The sequence below is a fragment of the Hyla sarda genome, chromosome 4, assembly GCF_029499605.1.
Source record: "Hyla sarda isolate aHylSar1 chromosome 4, aHylSar1.hap1, whole genome shotgun sequence".
NCBI lineage: Eukaryota > Metazoa > Chordata > Amphibia > Anura > Hylidae > Hyla > Hyla sarda.
Genome location: NC_079192.1, coordinates 381,310,804 through 381,332,216, shown reverse-complemented (window position 1 = coordinate 381,332,216; position 21,413 = coordinate 381,310,804). Strand labels below are relative to the sequence as shown.

General features: G+C 43.0%; 1 protein-coding gene across 3 annotated transcripts in view; it reads right to left on the bottom strand.

Annotated features, from left to right (window-relative positions):
• CAMK2A (calcium/calmodulin dependent protein kinase II alpha) overlaps window positions 1-13,452 on the bottom strand; it is a 204,783-nt gene extending 191,331 nt beyond the window's left edge. Inside the window, exon 1 of one of the 3 annotated variants that reach the window (XM_056516943.1) lies at window positions 12,684-13,452. In XM_056516943.1, coding sequence (XP_056372918.1) covers window positions 12,684-12,745 — 62 coding nt within the window. In that variant the 5' untranslated portion in view covers window positions 12,746-13,452. The remainder of the gene's footprint in view (window positions 1-12,683) is intronic. The other 2 variants (XM_056516945.1, XM_056516944.1) reach the window with 2 other exon arrangements.
• Window positions 13,453-21,413: the final 7,961 nt, after the last annotated feature.

Genomic DNA, 21,413 nt, shown 5'->3' with positions numbered 1-21,413 from the left:
AATGTCAAATAAAAATCAATTCTGGAATATCAGAAAATTTCTTCTAAAATACTTAGCTTTCCAATTAAAGGGGTACTCCGGTAAAAAAAAAAAAAAAATTTTTTTTAATCAACTGGTGGCAGAAACTGGTACACAAATTTGTAAATGACTTCTATAAAAAAATCTTTACCCTTCCAGTACTTTTTAGCAGCTGTATGCTACAGATTAAATTATTTTCTTTTTGAATTTATTTTTGGTTTTATTTACAGTGCTCTCTGCTGATACCTGATGCCGGTATCTGGAACTGTCCAGAGCAGGAGAAAATCCCCATTGCAAACCTATGCTGCTCTGGACAGTTCCTGACACGGACAGAGGTGTCAGCAGAGAGCACTGTGGACAAGCCAAAAAAGAAATTCAAAAAGAAAAGAATTTCTCCTGTGCATACAACTGATAAAAAGTACTGGAAGGGTAAATATTTTTTAATAGAAGTAATTTACAAATCTGTTTAACTTTCTGGCACCAGTTGATTAAAAAAATGTTTTCCACCGGAGTACCCCTTTACCCCTTTTATTTTTAAATCAACTGGTGCCAAAAGTTAAACAAATTTGTAAATTACTTCTATTAAAAAATCTTAATCTTTTCAGTACTTTTTAGGGGCTATATACTACAGAGGAAATGCTTATCTTGTTAGATTTCTCTGATGTCATGACCACAGTGCTCTCTGCTGACCTCTGCTGTCCATTTTAAGAACTGTCCAGAGCAGGAGAAAATCCTCATAGCAAACATATGCTGCTCTGGACAGTTCCTAAAATGGACAGCAGAGGTCAGCAGAGAGCACTGTGGTTATGACATCAGAGAAATCTAACAAGATAAGCATTTCCTCTGTAGTATATAGCCGCTAAAAAGTTCTGGAAGGAGTAAGATTTTTTAATAGAAGTAATTTACAAATCTGTTTAACTTTCTGGCACCAGTTGATTAAAAAAAAAAACCTCTACGGGAGTACCCCTTTAAGGCCTTTTCCCTCATTGCTAAACTTCAGGCTCATCTACTACTATTTGTTTGAATTCCTACTGAGTGACATCAGTACTAGATTCATATGATTGTGACCGTATCAGCCAATGACTATTGGAAGACATTATTATGGACAAAATGTTACTATTTTAAGCAACTACGGGCCAACATGATGTCCACATGAACATCGCACCAAGCTGCAACTTTCAAAACAGAAAGAGACAAGGAGACACTCAATAGAAATGAATCAGAATGAGAAGATCTGGTGTATAAGAAAGCTTATTATGTCATAATTGTAGGTCCATAAAAAGGTTTTGTTTTTGTAATTTGTTTTAATATTTTAAAAATATATATGTAAGCTATTTTTTTATATCTAAATAAAAAATATATATTTTTATAAGAAATTGTACAGTATTATTCTTGATAAGTGGATCTAGCAAGATGAAGCAGTTAATTTATATATTTACTTCATAAATGACACAAATTTAAAATCTTAAGGATTGCAGCTTGGCAGGGGGGCATTGCTGTAATGTTACCCTATAGCGTCTGTATGGCTGTCTTCCAACCACTCTTTTGGAGACCGCAGTCCATAACAAATGAGCACATCATAATGAAATCCTCCAAGAGGTAAAGCATTCTTATCTTCTGAGAATCACAAACCTGATAAATCGATTTAACAACCTCTAATGACCAGGTTCCTTGGATCAAGTTACGTAACACCACTTATACTCATCATTATTTTATGTAGCGGTAACCTGGCCCCAAGCATTTACGATGTGTAATTCTTTCTCGTGTAAAAATGGACATTCCTACGTCTACATTACCCAGATCACTATTTGCCTATATTCTCCAAAACTTTCTCTAGAACTATGAAACAGTACATACTCTATACCAGTGGTCTCCAAACTGTGGACCTCCAGATGTTGCAAAACTTCAACTCAATTTGTAGTTTTGCAACATCTGGAGGTCCACAGTTTGGAGACCTAGACTCTATACTATATCACTACATAGCTAAATGAAACTTGAGAAAGCTATCATCTGAATAAGATATCAGCCGCTAGTTATTTCTCCTGACTCCCCCCATCTCCCTAGTTTCATAGTTTTTAAGATTGAAAAAAAAAAAACAAGAGTCCATCAAGTTAACCTAAAATCTAGAGAAAAAAGGCAAAAAACTAAACAAAAAACTGATGCCTCATGACAGAGGAGGCATTCCTTCCCGATCCCAATATGGCATCAGAATAAATTCCTGGAGCAATGTTCTATCAACATAAATCTAATATCCATAACCTGTAATATGATATTCTTCCACAAAAACATCCAGGCCCCCCTTGAACTTGTTTATTGAGTCAGACATTACAACATCATGAGGCAGAGAGTTCCACAGTCCCACTGTTCTTACAGTAAAGAATCTCTGTCTGTGATGATCAGGCCCGGACTGGCCTACCGGGATACTGGTATATTTCCCGGTGGGCCACGGTCCTGGGCCGCTTTGAGGGCCGCTTTCCCCTCCAACGGCCGCCAGGGCCGGATCATTGGTGCCGCTCATGGAGAGCCTGATCCGGGCCCCGTGCCCGCAGGGGGCCCCCGTCACATTAGGGACATCCCTGTGTCCCGAAAAATATTTTCGGGACACAAGGATGCCCTGGTCACCTCTCTGCGGCCGCCGGCCCCGCGTCAACTTTTAAAACACAGGGGCCGCCGGGAGGTGGCACACGCAGGGACGTCACTGACGTCCCTGCGTGCGCCCATAGTAACAGAGCGGAGCGGAGCAGGGAGGAGGATGCGCGCGCATGGTAGGTAAGTGACCAGCGGCATGTCATCTTCAGTATTCCGACCACCGCTTCGGGGTCACGATCTACTGCTATGGCCCATAGGCCATAGCAGTAGATCGTGACCCCAGAGCGGTGGTCGGAACACTGAAGTGGGGCAGTACACAGGCATACAGCCTTCAGCCATACACTGTATATGGCTGAAGGCTGTATGTCTGTGTGGGAACATACTGAACCTAATGTGGGGGAGCTATACTACACCTAATGTGGGGGAGCTATACTGCACCTAATGTGGGGGAGCTATACTGCACCTAATGTGGGGGAGCTATACTGCATCAGATTGCTTCCTTCATTTTTCAGAGGCCTTTTCAAAAATGAAGGAAGCAATCAGAAACGTTTCCTCTGGACAGGTTTTGATAAATCTCTCTCTATGGGGGAGATTCATCAAAACCAGTGTAGAGGAAGAGTTGTGCAGTTGCCCACAGAAACCAATCAGACTGCTTCTTTCATTTTTGAAAAGGCCTCTGAAAAATGAAGGAAGCAATCTGATTGGTTGCTATGGGCAACTCAGAAACTTTTCCAGGAAAGTAAAGTTTAACCACAACACTGTAACACCCCAGGACTCAAACCAGTGGTGGTCTCCCATTCCACTGTGCTGCCGAGACAGACCCGCTTATTTTACTGTTTTACATGCCGTTAGATCCCCATAGACCACAATGGGCCTATTGGTTTCAATGGGCAAAAAATTACAGAGTTAATGCCCAATGTCATAGTGCACTATACCATTAAAGAAGGGAGGGCTCAATATTCGCGAATATGAGCATAAATGTTCACATATGCAGAAAAAAAAAAAGATTATATGCGAATATAATGAATATGCGAATTTCGCGAATATATGACTATATGACTATTCGCGAACTATACTGCACCTAATGTGGGGGGAACTATACTGCACCTTATGTGGGGGAACTATACTGCACCTAATGTGGGGGAACTATACTGCACCTAATGTGGGGGAACTATACTGCATCTAATGTGGGTGCATGATTTTACCTCTTATGAACAAGAAAATGATGACGTGCTGGTATAATGACGCAACACTTTGGGGCTGGTATGTAATTTTTTCCAGGGCTGGTTTTCACACCCAGTTCTGCCCTGGTGATGATGGTGAAACATTATTTCCTCTAGACGTAGAGGATGCCCCCTTGTCACGGTTACTGACCTAGGTATAAAAAGATCACTAATGTGGGGGAACTATGCTGACAATCTTATGTGGGGGGAACTATGCTGACAACCTAATGTGGGGGGAACTATGCAGACAACCTAATGTGGGAGGAACTATGCAGACAACCTAATGTGGGAGGAACTATGCAGACAACCTAATGTGGGAGGAACTATGCTGACAACCTAATGTGGGGGGAACTATCTTGATACATCCTATGACTTTGTTAGCCTTGGCAGCAGCTGCCTGGCACTGGTCACTAAAGTTGAGCTTACTGTCCACCAGCACTCCCAAGTCCTTTTTGGACTTGCTTACCTGTACACTTAAGACAGGGAAATAAGCATCTACTAAATTTCTCAGCCTGCAGCTTATCTGCTGCTTAAAGGGGTACTCCGCCCTAGACATCTTATCACTTATGCAAAGGATAAGATGTCTGATTGCAGGGGTCCCGCCGCTGGGGACCCCCGCAATCTCCCTGCTGCACCCCCGTCATGGCCGCGCCCCCTCAATGCAAGTTTATGGGAGGGGGTGTGACGGGCATCATGCCCCCTCCCATAGACTTGCATTGAGGGGGCATGGCCATGATGTCACAAGCGGGGCGTGACCGTGACATCACGAGCCTCTGCCCCGCATCGCCAGTCATCCGGCACAGAGAGAAGTTCGCTCCGTGCACTGGATGTCTGGGGTGCCACAGCCGAGATTGCGGGGGGTCCCTAGCGGCAGGACCCCCGTGATCAGACATCTTATCCCCTATCCTTTTGGATAGGGGATAAGATGTCTAGGGGTGGAGTACCTCTTTAAAGCAAGGATCGGGCATGCTGAAACCCATCAAGTCTAATCTTTCTTGACACCAACATCTGCTATCAAAGGAAATTCAGTAAACCTCCCTACACATTAGATTGGTTGAGTGGGTTGAGCCGACATTTATTTAATGTGTCAAATACTCTGAAATCTATAAGAAAGCCTTGGGTATATGCTGATCCCATATACTGACCTAGACATAACTTTGTTATGTCGACTAAGAGGTCTGCAGGGACAGTGGGGATATCTGGTATTCCCTTTGCTACATATGTTACTTGTCAAAAAGTAGAGGAGGGAGACCCTTTCTATTGGATATGGCAAGGAGCTGTGCAATCTCTATAAAGACACACCAGCAAGGTTGGCAAGAAGAACTTAGATAGGGATGTGGTGAGGGTGTGATGAGGGCAGATGAAATTATTCTAGGGGCAGATGGCATTGACCCCTTGTGTTTATCCTCTACACCACCCGGAGGTATACCGCTGGATACTGGGCTAGGCACAGGGGCAAATAATGACTTAGACGCCAAGTTACGGAACAACGGCAGCTTTACTTAGTCAGACAGGTGTAACAGTCTATACAGCTTGGCTAGGCCCAAGGAGGTGACCAGTGACTTCAGAGACCCCAGGGCTTGCTGGGACTTATAGTGGATTTGCAAAATTTGATGCAGGACCACGTTGACTTGAGACAGATTGACTTGGACTGAGTTGACTGAGACTGACTATGACAGACTTCACCTCGTTTGTAGCTTACCAGGTTTTGACTTTCACCTATGGGGTAGTGGACTTGTGGATTTGTGGCTGTGTGGTAGGCTTCAGGCTTCCTTAGGACACCAGACACTCTCTCAGGACTTGACCTCACTGTAGCTCAGCAAAGACTCAAAGAGAAAGAGGAAGCTCCACCCAGGGCTTATATGGGGGAGACTCTGGAGGGGTCCCATAGGTCACCCTGTAGGTCACATGGTCACTGGTACCTTCCGTGGTTACAATCACATGACAATAATACTTAAAGGCATACAACACTGTGGTGTCTGGGGTGTTGCAATAGGGTATGAAGGGTCTGGTGGTATTAACCCTTGGTTGCCGTGATTCCAGGGTGTGGTATGCTGAATGGTAATGTTTCTGCCGCCAAATGGCCCATAAACAGCAGGGATAATAAACGGAATGTCCACAGAAGATTTTATGAAGTAACGGGAATACTTTAACTTTAACTGATATGCAACAGTCTTAACCATTATGCAGTCTTTCGGAGAGAATCGGGATGCAGGTTCCTCACAGGTTTTGCTGGGACTTGAAATAATGAGCTGTTTATGCAGGCCACTGTGCTACTAATTAGAAGATTTTAGCTGGTAGTGGTCACACAGGATTTGATAGGGTGAGCTGGATAACTCACGGTTTTAGTGGCTGCAAGTTCTTTCAGGCTTTGGCCTGGATGAATTGAATAAACATGCGCTGATTGTGCTTGCTCGATAATCCGGAACTAAGAGCAGAAGAAAAGTGAGCAGGAACAAGAGAGCCAAGAGAGTGAATTTACAGACTACAGCCCCTTATATATGAAGGAGGCTGGAATAAGCTCATTGGACAGTAAACCTGTAGGTCCTGAACCCAGTGAACTCTGGGTACATCACATGACCCAGTAAGGTCCTTAAACAATTATACATCACAACTGTACATCACATGACACGGGAAAGGTCCTATACATTTATATTTTCTTTACATTAAATAATACATTAACATAAGTTGTATGAGGCGACTAGGGGTAAGCCCTACAGGAGAACCCTATGGAAATGGAGGGACTCTAGCTGAGGGGACTCTAGACATGGACAGGACAAGGTCCTGTACCGGGACACCACAACAATATATGTACTTACACTAAATAACACTTAAGATGATACATAATTGAGTGATTTTCCCACAGCAACCAATCCCAGCTCAACTTTCACATTACCAGAGCTTGTTAGCTGAGCTGTGATTGGTTGCTGGGGGGAAAATCACTTTATTTTTCCTCTCACACAGTTTGATAAATCTGGGCCTAAATCCCCACAGTATAAACATTGGCCCTTTACCAACCACCATCATTGAGCTGAATGAACACATTTCATTTGAGCTAAATGTATTTCTTATTTTTCTGTCAGTCGCTTCTAGCATTGGGCCCTTGGGGATTGCCCTAATGGGAGAGTAGTCAGGTCACACCTGAATGCACCTGGTAACTCATTGACCTTCAGTGTGGCACTGTCCTCATCCTAACCTTTTTGCATACCTCATGAGGCACTGTCATAGACAGACAATTTTCCAAGTAGTTATAGATGTCAGTTCATCAGATTTCACAAAAAGCAGTGAAGCAGCAGATCACAGAAATTCACAGAACAGGAGCTCTGAGTGCAGAAGTGCATAGTACATAAAAAGGATCTGCCCTTGGCTATACACTCAATGCCATCTGAAGCTTCATGATAGGAGTCTCCTCGGCCAACCTGCTACAAATAGGTTTGCAGTGTCAATGGGTCAACTGAGGTAGTGGTGTAAAACATATCACTTTTAAAGTCTGGAACAGGAAGGCTTGCTCTGAAATCTTCTTATAGACAAATATGACTTCTATACCAAGGACCATTTTGCACATTATCTGGTGGACACCTCAGTTTCTGCTTTTACAGCTTACGGAAAACAATATTAGAGTTCTAATATCTGTTGCAATGGTTTAGCGTGCCCTCACTTTCCAAAGTCTAGTAGAAAGGCTTCACAGAAATTGTAGCCCCTAAAGAGTGCATTGTAGCAATTGTGCCATTGCTGAGACTCTAACCAATCATGAAAAGGAGGGTCCCAAGTGCCTTTGTTTAAATGGACAGTCCAATATCGAGCGTGCCCGGCACTGCAACAGCACTTAATAAAAGTTTTCCGCTAGGCTATTCCGGCACAGTGACAATCTCGGTGCTCACATATGAAAGTTCAAGATGCAAACCAACTGAAGGTAATAGAAATGAAGCACTCACCAGGTCTTGATACGAATCGCCAGCTCTTTATTTCATTTTCAGCTTACAGCGATCTTGTGGATACAGGGAGAGCGGACAGGTGGAACAAGGTGGGGGAAAAGAATGGGTGACGGTCCGTTATCGCGCTTGCATGCTTCGTCAGTCCCCTCAGGGCGACGGTCCGTTATCGCACTTTGTCAGGCCCCTCAGGGCGACGGTCCATTATCGCGCTTTGTCAGGCCCCTCAGGGCAACGGTCCGTCATCGCGCTTGCGCGCTTCGTCAGCACGATAACGGACCATCGCCCATTCTTTTCCCCCACCTTGTTCCACCTGTCCTCTCTCCCTGTAACCACAAGAACGCTGTAAGCTGAAAATGAAATAAAGAGCTGGCGATTCATATCAAGACCTGGTGAGTGCTTCATTTCTATTACTTTCAGTCGGTTTGCGTGTTTGTTTAAATGGAGCTGTGGCCGAATAGGTTCACTGACACTCCTTTCAAACGTTTTGGGACTGCTGAAGATAGCAGAGTACTGCACAGTGCATGAAACAGAAGCACTTGGGACCTCGATTCTCCTAAGCATCGGGACTTCCACCTACCAAAAACTTGTGGCCTGTTCTGAGGATAGTTGAAAAGTTGTCATAATGGCGTAACCTCTTTAAAGAGGTGGTCTAGGATTATAAAAAACATGGTTACTGTCTTCCAAGAAGAGCAAAACACCTGTCCACAGGTTGTGTGTGGTATTGCATCTCAGCCCTTTTCACGTTAGTGGACGTAAATGTTAATATTATTTGTGAAAGAAGGCGGGCATGTTTTTCTCATGTGGTATAATTCCTTTACTGTCTATTTCTTTGAATGTGAGAACATTTGGGTATCTATATATTTGGGTATCTATATATTTTTGCCATGTTGTATATGGTTCCTGCACAAAAAGGATCTATACATACTGAGTTTCTGGACAATTCAACAGCCCTACACTCAATAAGCAGACCAGGAAAAGCTGTCGGTTTTTGCCCATAGCAACCAATCACAGCTCAGCTTTCATATCCTAATGAGCTATAGTAAATTGAAAGCTGAGCTGTGATTGGTTGCTTTGGTTTCAGTTTTGGTTTTGGGCAGACTGATAAATCTAGGCCTAAGGTTTCCATTTATATTTTCTTTTAGAAAAATCTTCACAATGTAATTTGAGGAATGGCATGGGCTGAGATGCTCCATTTCTGTCAGCAAGGTGCCAATACAGATTTTAGCTAAGTCATCTCTGGAAATCTGGTTGCTATGGAGTTGTCATCCATCTAGTCCATGGCAACCAGCCTGCTTCTCATGAGCAGAGGGATATTAGACTCCGAGCGATGATCACGCATGCAACGCTTATTTATGACTTCTTTGTGTGGCTTGGAAGCTATACCTGGAATTGGCGCATGCACCATAGTTGCCGGGAGCAGACAGTATAAAGTACAAAAACGGGAATAATGGAGGAATGAAACCACAGACCAGGACATGGTAAAGACTATTGTCATCGGCATCACCAGCACTAAAAGCCTGTACCAACAAGTTAATGCAGATGGTGCTGATAACCAGTTACCTTTAAGATTTAGGTGAGTATCCTGAAGTTCCTGGAACCTGATGCATATAGTACCCAAATTGTACAGTGTATTAACCAACATTCCATATGGTGCCTTGCTACCATTACAAGTCAACGCCCACGTAACATAACTGCTCAAGGTGCACAAATCAACAATTGAATGTAGTTGCAGCCTGTGCCACTGCCTTGCCATACGTTTGTGTACCAAGTGAGAGATTGGGGGTGGATCTGCAATTTTTTCTAATGGTGCCCCCATTAATAGAGATAAATGATGCACCCTGTGCTACCACACTCAGCTGTAGTCCCCTGGAAGATGCATTAGGAGGGTAGGTGAGAGATTTATAATCATTGGCGGCTGCATTAAGCAATCAGGGTCCCAAGCCCAAGTATGGTCATCATATGTGTGTGCACTGCTGCTCCATTTACAGTCTATAGGACTGATGGGAATAGATGAGTACAGCTCTCGGCTCTCTCCATCAGTCGTATAAAGACTGAAAGGAGCAGCAGTGCAAATACTCGCCCACCGCTTTATTCATACTCCTCCATAATGGATGTATCTGAACTCTGGATTATTGATTACCGATCATAGATTTATCATCTGCTATACACTGAGTATAGATGCTATATGTTTTTTTGTGGGATAACCCATTTAGGGATCATCGATCATGGATTTACCTCTAGTGTACACAGAGGATAGGTGATAAATGTTTTTCATAGGATAACCCATTTGGGCATTGGAATATGGCCAGAGGGTGCCCTTTTTAAGTTCCAGCAGGGCATGCAGATTGAGAATAAGACAAATTTTATTACCCTGACCCAAGTATATCACAGCTATAGTGGCTGCTAAAGAACTTGTGATCTTTAATGCAGAGGGGGCTCCCTGCCCACCCCCTATACATTAAGTATAACTGCCTGATCATTGGTAAAAATGTACTGTAGCAGTACAATAGCAGTGAAATCTTAAAGGGGTTATTATAGAGGATAAAAAAGTAGAAGATAGATACTTTCTTCCTAAAACAGCTCCACACCTGACTTGTGGTTGTGTGTGGTATTACAACTGATCCTCATTCATTTCAATAGAACTGAATTGCAATCCTACACACAAACAAGAGTGTTTCTGGAAGAAATCTGAGTGTAGGACTAAATTATATGTTAGTGGTAAATTGTTGGCGAGGACACGGACACTCTATAAATGGCACCATGGTTAAAGTACAGTTTTTCTCAAAGGACCCATGCAGGGACATTTTTTATTTGAACATTGAAATGTGTACTTTACCTATCGGGAACACAGTTATCCAATGGAATGCAAATAAAGGGGCAAAAACTGTAGGCATCTTGCTTTTTTATATACACTAAAAAATGTCAGTCGATGAAATGGGAATGAGTGCTATAGATTTCCCTGCAAAGAACAATTCAGCTGTATGTGAATGCTCTGGGGGGGGGGGGGCTCAACAGGGCAGCGTGGGGTCCCCCATTAGGCTTCTCTGTGCTGGATGTCATTACACTGCAGTGGGTGGGAAAAAGCTGTCAGGAACATCCATTCCATCTGGGGGTGTATCAAATTCAGTTTTCCGCCTATATCTTCTTTAGCCTCTTTCTTTCTCATTGAGGATTTAACCCTTTCACTCGCAAAAAGTCAGACCAGCGGTGATGCAATGGCTGATGGGTTTTTAACATGGCATTGCCAGTGCCAATCCTAACGCCCACATCCAAGTGTCCTCAACAGTGAAGTGGTTAAATGCAACAAGGTTCTTGTTGCTTTAAAAACGCGCAGGGAGGGAGGAAAAACATTAGAAATGATAGCGGATTTCAGCATTCCATGTTAACGCATGGTAATGAAGCATATGGAAAGAGATACACACATGCAGATGCTGCAGAGCTGAGTTGGACAGCGTAGCTGGAACGAATATGTCATTTGGTCGAGCTGGTGTGTATGACATATCAGGTATCACATAGCTGAATGACAAATTCGTCTCTGCTACATCCATAATCAAATGAACAGCTCTCCGCAATGTGTTGCTGTTTTGCAATTCATGCCACCAGCCATGCCGTTATGTATAAAGTAACAACAAACAACGATAACCAGGCAACATAAAACTGCAGGCACAAAGTGCTCCTATATAAGCCTTATGATTCCAATTTAGTCTAAGCTTTGCAATGATAGAAAGTGACAGTATAATCATCTCAAAGGTATAATAATCCCAAATGTATAGAATAATTATCATATACAGTTATATGTTATTCCAATGAGAGACCTCGGGCTCCATAGCATATACTGTGGGTCTATCCAATGCAATATGCTAAGCTGCAAGTGTAATTAATCTAATATGATTGGGGATAAGCCGAATTCCTTTCGGGATACCATTGGCCGTGGCTGTAATAGCAGACACAGTATCAGGGAACACTATCACTCCTTGCATCCATAACATGGCATGGCTTTTCTTGAGTCGCTGCCAGTTGGAAGGTGTAAGATGCCCTTGATATCTGTAAACTGCTCCTATTCCCAATGCACCGTAGCAGCCATATGTCACTAAGAATTTCCTAAAAGGACCTGTACGAGATGACCCCAGAGGCTATTACAAGATAGCAGTCACTACTAGTCATTCATTACTAGATTGATTTAGTTAAAGGGATAACGTGAAGGCTTTAAGTCACCTTTGAGACCATCGGAGACATCTATCCATACGCCAAGACTAATTATAGGTCGCACCTTCCTTAAAGTACACAAACCCTTAACTTATCCTACAGTGAAGGAATGTATTCCATTGAGGGTCAAGACAAGAACAATGTGGACATCTGACTGTGGAGATCTTCATAGACCAGATGGTCCTACAAGCTTGGAACTTTTAGTCCCTCAATCAGGTTGCCGAACTAAAACTTTGGCTTGTATATCAAGGTTACCTTCTACCAGAACATCTTAAAGGAATATATATGTCTTGGTCCAAGACAGTATACCCCGAGCTGGCACCTTATTTCTTTTTTTTCTGGACAACTTATCAGAAAGTCACAACAGCAATTTTTTGCAGAAAAATGGGAGAATCATTATGGATTATAAGTGATATGTGTGCGCTAATATATGACACATTAAATGTTAAAACACTGTTAACTTGTGCAAGAACAATGCCTTCGCTTGTCAAATTATGTCTCCTATTATCATGGACAGTCCAGGAATTTGTGGACCGTCGGCATCCCCACTTCCCACAAACTTTGTACAATTATCAACCTTCTTAGAATGATGCTTCGGAATGCATTGTTCTCAATATCAGAAGACTTGCAAAGACTTAATCCCCCTCTGTATGCCCCCCACCCCATGTGTCCTTCAAGACCTTAGACACTAATATAAGAAGATAAGACTTACTTTCCCAGTTCCTCAAACAGTTGGTACTCCTCGCTGAAGCGTGTGCAGGTGATGGTAGCCATGCTGGAATCACGCTGCAGTGACCTGGAGATGTTCAGTGGTTGCTAGTCAGATGGAGATGTCACAGACAGATGACAAGCCAAGTACTATCTTCAGGGTTTTATCTCCTTTTTCTGGAAGTCTCTATACTCCCCCTCTGTTCTTGTCACTGACTAACTCTCTTCTTTGCCTTTTTGGTATTTGTCTTCCTACACCGTTATGACTTGGGCATGTGCTCCACCGATTCGTAGGCTATGGAGTCAGTCAGAGGTTTCCATGAAAATTACTATCTGTCCCTGATATAATCTTCCTCTATCACCTCTCAGCCTCCGTCACAGCCTGAATCCTGACTCCGTAGCCGTGCCCTGAGCTCTCTAGCCCTTGCTTGGTATATGTGCTGCCTGCTTGGCACCGTCTACTGTTTGCACTGTAGCTTACTCCTGTTCTTCTGGGTCCCTGCTGCTATCTTGAAGGTGAGGAAGGCAGGGGCTCTGACTGACAAGCCTGCAGATAAGCATGAAGCCAATCTGTCCTCCCAACCTTACCAGCCGTCGTCAGCATCCACATCTCCATAGCAACCACCCTCTGAAACGCCCTAACTCTGTTGCCAGGGCAACTGCTTCCCAAACATCTGCCCCCCTCTTCCTCCTTTCATCTACACCGCTCCTGACTTTTAGAAAAATCCGGAATATTGGAAAGGATTAAAGAAGAGGCAGACAGATGACAGGGTAGTGACAATGGTGACAATGGCATCTCAGATCCCATCCTGATGATGGGCAACAGACGCTGACCCTGTTTCCGTGCAAGATCGCTATGGTAACAACAGCTTCAGAGTTGGTCCCCAGGAAGACAGGATGTCGTTACCATGGCGACCGTGATTGATACCTTACAATAGACAGGTATCAAATGGTTTCCAAGCAGTTTAATTGCCCAAAAGGAGAGAGATGTCTGCCCCATTATGGGAAAGAAATAAAACATTCCTGCGTCCTTCCTACGCTCCGTCAGCCTGTTACAATGGCTGTGATCAATGTACTGTAGGTTTTATGGGGACTGTACAGGCAGTGCTATTCTGCAGGACTGCAGCAACTGTCCTGCAAATATGTGCAAAAAAAATGATTTCCTTTTTGCATTTGCTCTTTTGCAAACCCTACAGTAATGTTATATAAGGGCATGTAGCAATGCCATTATTTTATTTTATTTTTTTGTTCCCCCTCCAAGAAACAGCTCCACTTCTGTTGTTAGGCTGTCCCTGGTATTGCAGCTAAAAACTCTTCACTTGTAATGCAATACCAGACATCACCAATGGACAAAAAGGGGCGCTGCATCTAAAAGGAAAGCAAATCTTAGGCTCAGTAAACACCACGGAATTTCTGACGGGAATATCGCTTAGGAAATTTGGTCAGAAATTCCAGCGCAGCAGAATCCCATTGATTCTGCTACACAGTGCACAATACAGATTTTTGGAACATTTTTTGCGGAGTGGTCTTGTCCATTCTTTAGGTGCAATCTGCTCCGCAGACGTTGGCATCTACGGGGACAACAATGTCCTTGTAATCCTAGCGCCGACTGATTCTGTCCGGAGCTTCATGTAAACCCAGCCTTACAGTGCTATTCCTAGAGACATTAATAGAAGTAGAACTGCTTACATATTAATATCATGATTTATTCAGAAAAGAATATATCTTATGGTGTCAATGGCTATTTTTCATCCTCCATCAGTGTGCCTCCAGCTGTTGCAAAACTACAACACCCAGCATGCCCAGACGACATTGCATAGAAATACTGGTCTCCCCCCCTCCACCCCCTTCCAAGAAACAGTGCCACTTCTGTGTGTAGGCTGTCCCTGGTATTGCATCTCAGAACTCCTCTCTTGCCATGCAATACTGGCCATCACCAATGGACAAAAAGGGGCGCTGCATCTTAAAAGAAAGCTAGTCTCACAGTGATTTTCCTAGAGACGGTACCAGAAGTAGCACTGCTTACAAATTAATATTTTTTTTGGTTCGGAAAATAATGTATCTGATGGTGTCTATGGCTATTTTTCATCCTACATCTATAGCATTGTTTCAGCTTTTGCTGAACTACAACTCCCAGCATGCAAGGACAGCGAAACACTGCTGTAGAACAGCGTTTCCCAACTAGGGCGACTCCAGCTGTTGCAAAACTACAACTCCCAGCATGCCCGGACAGCCAAAGGCTGTCCGGGCATGCTAGGAGTTGTAATTTTGCAAGAGCTGAAGGCACCCTGGTTGGGAGACACTGCTCGATAGGCATTTTTATTCAGGTTATAAATAGAATTCCATATGTGCAATAAACACTGACACACAGGCAGAGCAAGAGTAGGATAGCAAAATGTAGTACTCTGCTTCTCTTTGGTAGTCCTATTCACATCGGCTCTCTCTAGAACGGGGGTGTGTCGACCCTGACACAAAGAAGCGGCCGACACGCCCCCTCCATATATCTTTATGGGAGACCTCCGCTCCCGGGGGGAGCTGGGGCCCGTACAGGAGATTAGGGGGGAAGGGTCCTAGTGGTCCGACAGCAGTAGGCTAATGTTAGAGAATAACGTGCAGCATAAGCTAATATTAGAGAATAGTGCAGAGGTTCTTGTGTTGGTTGTGCGCTCACCTATTTTAGCTGATGTGGCAGGCATGGTGTAGGTTCCGTTTTGCATGTTAAATCCACCACTGATTCTGTAATCCTGCCTACATTTCCCATGAATCATCTGAGGGTGTGGCGTTTGATTATTGCACCTGTTCATTTCATCAGACTGCTAGTCCTGGAAATCTCCCAGGTGAGCTTATTAGGCTAATAAGTGGGTTGAGGTCAGTTCACATTATGTGCAGTTTTGATGTGTTTTCTTATTTAGAGTGTTTTTTAGTTTTTTTTACAGAAACATTAGCATGAGGCTAAAGTGATTTGACCTATAATCACAATTCAGTTGTTTTATGAAGATTTCACATTTTTAGGCTGTGTTCACATAATAAATATTTAAGGCTTTTTTTTCTGAATTTACTGTAAAGGTTACATGTTTTTACCACGATTGGCACAAAAACAGACACTAGGAATGTACCACTAGATAGCCAGCTCGGCGTGAGGCATGCCTAGGCTGGCCGTGAAGGGTATCATAAAGAAGGGAGATACCCTGTGAGTGACTTTAAAAGAATTGAAAAGGGAAGGGAGGGTGGGAACAAAGGGAAAGCTGCTGGCAACCCCCCTCTGGACCAGGTGAGTATTTATGGACCAGACTCCTCCCACAAATCAGGTTAACTTAAAGGATATCTCTGTTGAAAATTAACTTATCCTCTATCCGCAGGTTGTCTACCGGTAGATGACACACGCTCCTCACTGAGAGTGCTGGGGTCTCTTCATGGTGATCACTGGGGGCCCCAGCAGTCGAACCCCCTGCGATCAGCTACTTATCCCTTATCCTGTAAATAGGGCATAAGCTAGTTTTCGCTGGAGTACTCCTTTAATGAAGTTAACCCGTAATATCTTGAACCTATAGAACAGTGGTCTTCAACCTGCGGACCTCCAGATGTTTCAAAACTACAACTCCCAGCATGCCCGGACAGCCATCGGCTGTCCGGGCATGCTGGGAGTTGTAGTTTTGAAACATCTGGAGGTCCGCAGGTTGAAGACCACTGCTATAGAGATATCAGCAGCAGTATATAGATAGAGCTAAAGGGGAGGTGTATAATTACTGTACAGTATATCCTGATCCCATAGATATAGCAGCAGCAGGAGTATACAGATCTGGGTGGGAAGGGCTCTGGGGGATGCTAGGAGGGGATCTGGTAGGTGATTATGTCATCCTGTAGTTTATGATCACATGATTAAGTTAGCCTAATAAAATGCAGCTGTGCTAAAATAAAACAAATGGTGCTCTACGACTAGTGGTGGTGAGTGTGCATGATATAGAAAAGAAAACCTGGGGTGTTTCTTGAAAGGGTTATTCTCATCTGTGACATTTATGGCAGGTCCACAGGTCATGCCAATAATGTCTGATAGATGCGGGTCCCACCTCTAGGACTCCATGCATTCCTGAATTCACAGACCCTGTAAGGCAGCATTCGGGGTCCCTATAGGTCCATATTATTCTTCCCTGGAAGCAATTAAATTGGGATACAGTACTATAGAGGCCTAGAAACCATAAGACATCTTTATAGAGCCTTGCAGAAAATCAGACTACTCAACGAAGACCCAAGCAGATATAGAGAGAACCAGTGAACCAGCAATAATCCCCTGATAAAGTTCCTGGATCCACTTTCAGGTCAGTGGACATAAAAAAAACAAATGCATATACCAGATTTATAGGGGTACTCCGGTGAAATTTTTTTAAATTATTCAGCTGGTGCTAGAAAGTTATACAGATTCTTAACCCTTCTAGTACTTATCAGCTGCTGTATATTACAGAGGAAGTTCTTTTCTTTTTGGATTTCCTCTCTGTCTGTCCACATTGCTCTTTGCTGACACCTCTGTCCATTTCAGGAACTGTCAAGAGCAGGAGAGGTTTGCTGTGGGGATTTGCTCCAGCTCTGGACAGTTCCTGACATGGACAGAGGTGTCAGCAGAGAGCATTGTAGTCAGACAGAAAAGAAATCCAAAAAGAAAAGAACTTCCTCTGTAATATACAGCAGCTGATAAGTAGTGGAAGGATTAAGATTTTATATAGAAGTAATTTACAAATCTGTTTAACTTTCTGGCCCCAGTTGATTTAAAAAAAAAAAAAGTTTTCCACCGGAGTACCCCTTTAACCCCTTAAGGACGCAGGACGTAAATGTACGTCCTGGTGAGGTGATACTTAACGCACCAGGACGTACATTTACGTCCTGTGCATAACCGCGGGCATCGGAGCGATGCCCGTGTCATGCGCGGCTGATCCCGGCTGCTGATCGCAGCCAGGGATCCGCCGGCAATGGCCGACGCCCGCGATCTCGCGGGCGTCCGCCATTAACCCCTCAAGTGCCGAGATCAATACAGATCCCGGCATCTGCGGCAGTGCGCGATTTTAATAAATGATCGGATCCCCCGCAGCGCTGCTGCGGGGATCCGATCATTCATAACGCCGCACGGAGGTCCCCTCTCCTTCCTCCGTCCGGCTCCCGGCGTCTCCTGCTCTGGTCTGTGATCGAGCAGACCAGAGCAGAAGATCACCGAAAACACTGATCTGTTATATGTCCTATACATAGAACAGATCAGTATTAACAATCATGGTATTGCTATGAATAGTCCCCTATGGGGACTATTCAAGTGTAAAAAAAAATGTAAAAAAATGTAAAAGTAAAAGTAAAAAAAAAGTGAAAAATCCCCTCCCCCAATAAAAAAGTAAAACGTCCGTTTTTTCCTATTTTACCCCCAAAAAGCGTAAAAATTTTTTTTATAGACATATTTGGTATCGCCGCGTGCGTAAATGACCGAACTATTAAAATAAAATGTTAATGAAAAATGAGCCCCCATACCGCCGCTTATACGGAAAAATAAAAAAGTTAGAGGTCATCAAAATAAAGGGATTATAAACGTACTAATCTGGTTAAAAAGTTTGTGATTTTTTTAAAGCGCAACAATAATATAAAAGTATGTAATAATGGGTATCATATTAATCGTATTGACCCTCAGAATAAAGAACACACATCATTTTTACCATAAATTGTACGGCGTGAAAACAAAACCTTCCAAAATAACAAAATTGCGTTTTTCGTTTTAATTTCCCCACAAAAATAGTGTTTTTTGGTTGCGCCATACATTTTATGATATAATGAGTGATGTCATTACAAAGGACAACTGGTCGCGCAAAAAAACAGCCCTGATACTAGTCTGTGCATGAAAATATAAAAGAGTTATGATTTTTAGAAGGCGAGGAGGAAAAAATGAAAACGTAAAAATTAAATTGTCAAAATGGGCTGAGTCCTTAAGGGGTTAATGGTCTTCAGGCTGCCCAAGAAGTTGTTGGCTGGTGAAGTTTTTAGTATTGTCATTCAGTTTTTGCAATGTGGACTACAAGAACCATCATATCTGTCCCTGCTCAGCATTGTGGAGTCTATGGCGATGAGTAAAATCAGTGAATGGTTGGGGGTCAGACTGGTCCCAACAGGGGAAATGGTAAGACTGAGGTTTTTCCCTCTAGCCATACAGAACATGTGCATGTCTACTTACCATTGTTCACACAGGACATATCTTTAGTAACTGGTAATAAATAGGCTATTCAAGTCAACTCACACCCCAGTGGTAAACAATTGACTCCAAAGTGCTTATCATATCCTTAACTTCTGGAGTCCATTATCTATACAGAACATGCACATCCCCTTTGGTGCTTTCATTGCTCCCAGCTGGTTGTATTCTGTTGTCCTCTGAGGCCCCTTATTGTCTAGGAGTCTGAGCCTACTAAAGTGTCTTATCTTTCTTATGAATCAGTCCAAACCTGATCTCTGCACTTCCCCTTCTTCCCCTCCTTTCAGCAAGGAAAATCATTAACTGCAGGCAACTCTGTTCCATCCTATAGTCTAAACATGGACAAAATTAATATTTGATTTGAAAATCAGTTTATATATGTCAAGAATAGTGTTGAGCGGCATAGGCCATATTCAAATTCGCGATATTTCGCGAATATATGGATGAATATTTGGCATATATTCGCTAAATTCGCATATTTGTAATATTCGCGTTTTATTTTCGCATATGTCAAAATTAGCGTATGCGAAAATTAGCATATGCAAAAATTAGCATTCGCCAGTCTCAAACAGTAGTATTACAGCCTTCTTTACACCACACAAGCTGGAAGCAGAGAGGGGTGATCACTGTGATGTGTACTGTGAAAAAAAAAAAACAACAAATATTCGTCATTACGAATATATAGTGCTATATTCGCGAATATTCACAAATTAGCGAATATGCGATATTCGCAAATAAAATTTGCATTGCGAATTATTCGCGAGCAACACTAGTCAAGAACTGAAGATGTCCTATTCCCTCTAGAATTCCTTTTCTTAAATTCTTTCTTGCTTATAGTTAACAGTCACAATGGTGCTTCTTTCTTTATGTCATAGGATAATGTCCCCTTATTCCCTAGAACTGAGGTCCCCAACCCAGTCCTCAAGGCCCACCAACAGTGGAGTAGTTAAAAAAAAACAGAATTCTTGTGCCCTTGAGGTCTGGGTTGGGGACCTCTGCCCTAGGACACAACTTTAGTGACCTTTGCCAGGTCTCTCTGATACAGATTACTAGAATGGATGTTTTATTTTGGAGGAGAATTTCACACCTAATAATATTTCTTTATTTTTATAGCGCACACAGATTCCACAGTGCTGTACGCTCAAATTGGTACCCTATGCCCATTGGGGTTCACAATCTAAATTCCCCTATCACTCCGTATGTTTTTTGAGCGTGGGAAACCAGAGTACCTGGTGGAAACCCCCACAGGGATAACATACAAACTTATTGCAGATGTTTTCCTTGGTGGAGTTAAACCCGGGACCCTAATGCTACAAGGCAACAGTGGTATTAACTGAGCCACCATGATTGAACCTGTCACATTGAAAATGCAGTCAAATCTACTGTCATCAATATACAGTATTGTGGGAAAAGTTCCATAACTTGCCATTTATCCATGTAAATATTTGCTCATTCTGGGCTAAGAAGTCATGTGGGCAGTCTGTGTGTATGAGTAGCACCGCCCATATGACTACGTAGCCCAGAATGATCAGAGATTTACATGAATAAATTATAAGTTTTCCTGGAACTTTTCCCATCTATATATATATATATAAAACTCAATGGGGGAGATTTATCAAAACCTGTGTAGAGGAAAAGTTTCCCAGTTGCCCATAGCAACCAATCAGATCGCTTCTTTCATTTTTAACAAGGCCTCTTAAAAATGAAAGGAGCAATCTGATTGGTTGCTATGGGCAACTTTTCCTCTGGACAGGTTTTGATAAATCTCCCCCAATGTGTGTGTGTGTGTGTATGTATGTGTGTATGTATGTATGTATGTATGTATGTGTGTATGTATGTGTGTATGCATGTGTGTATGTGTGTATGTGTGTTTGTGTATGTGTGTATGTGTGTATGTGTGTGTGTATGTTCCAGCATCACGTCCAAACGGCTAAAGATATTAACATGAAACTTGGCACACATGTTACTTATATGTCAACAACAAACATAGGATAGCTGATTTAACCCTTAATCACCCCAACTTTCCAGGGCCAGTTGATATATATAAAAAAAAAAGTTTTTGCCTTTAATACCCCTTTAAGAATAGATAAAGAACTTAGGCTATTAACATAAGGGAAAAGTTTTCTGCTTTAAAAAATGCTTTTGTAAGCAGATTTCCCGGGTTTTGCTTATGTGTAATTTATTTAGCAAGGTTGTGTGGTTATTTGCAGGCCCGTCGCTACCGGAAAGGCAAACCAAGCAATTGCTTGGGGCCCCGAGCTGGCTGGGGGCCCCGAGCAGAGTCGGTGCACATCCAGTAGCGACGGAGCACTTCGGGGGGCCCACACATTTCAATTAAATTACCTTTGTAGGGCGCGGGCCCCTTAAGAAACAAAACGCAGGGCCGGCACCGGACAGGTCAGGGGCTGATGGGAGTAGAGACGTCACGTGCCCCGCGCAGGCACGCATGTCCACTCCGATCAAATGACCTGTCCTTGCTTACGTCCCTACGCGAACCTCCAGCATCCTCCTCATGCAGTG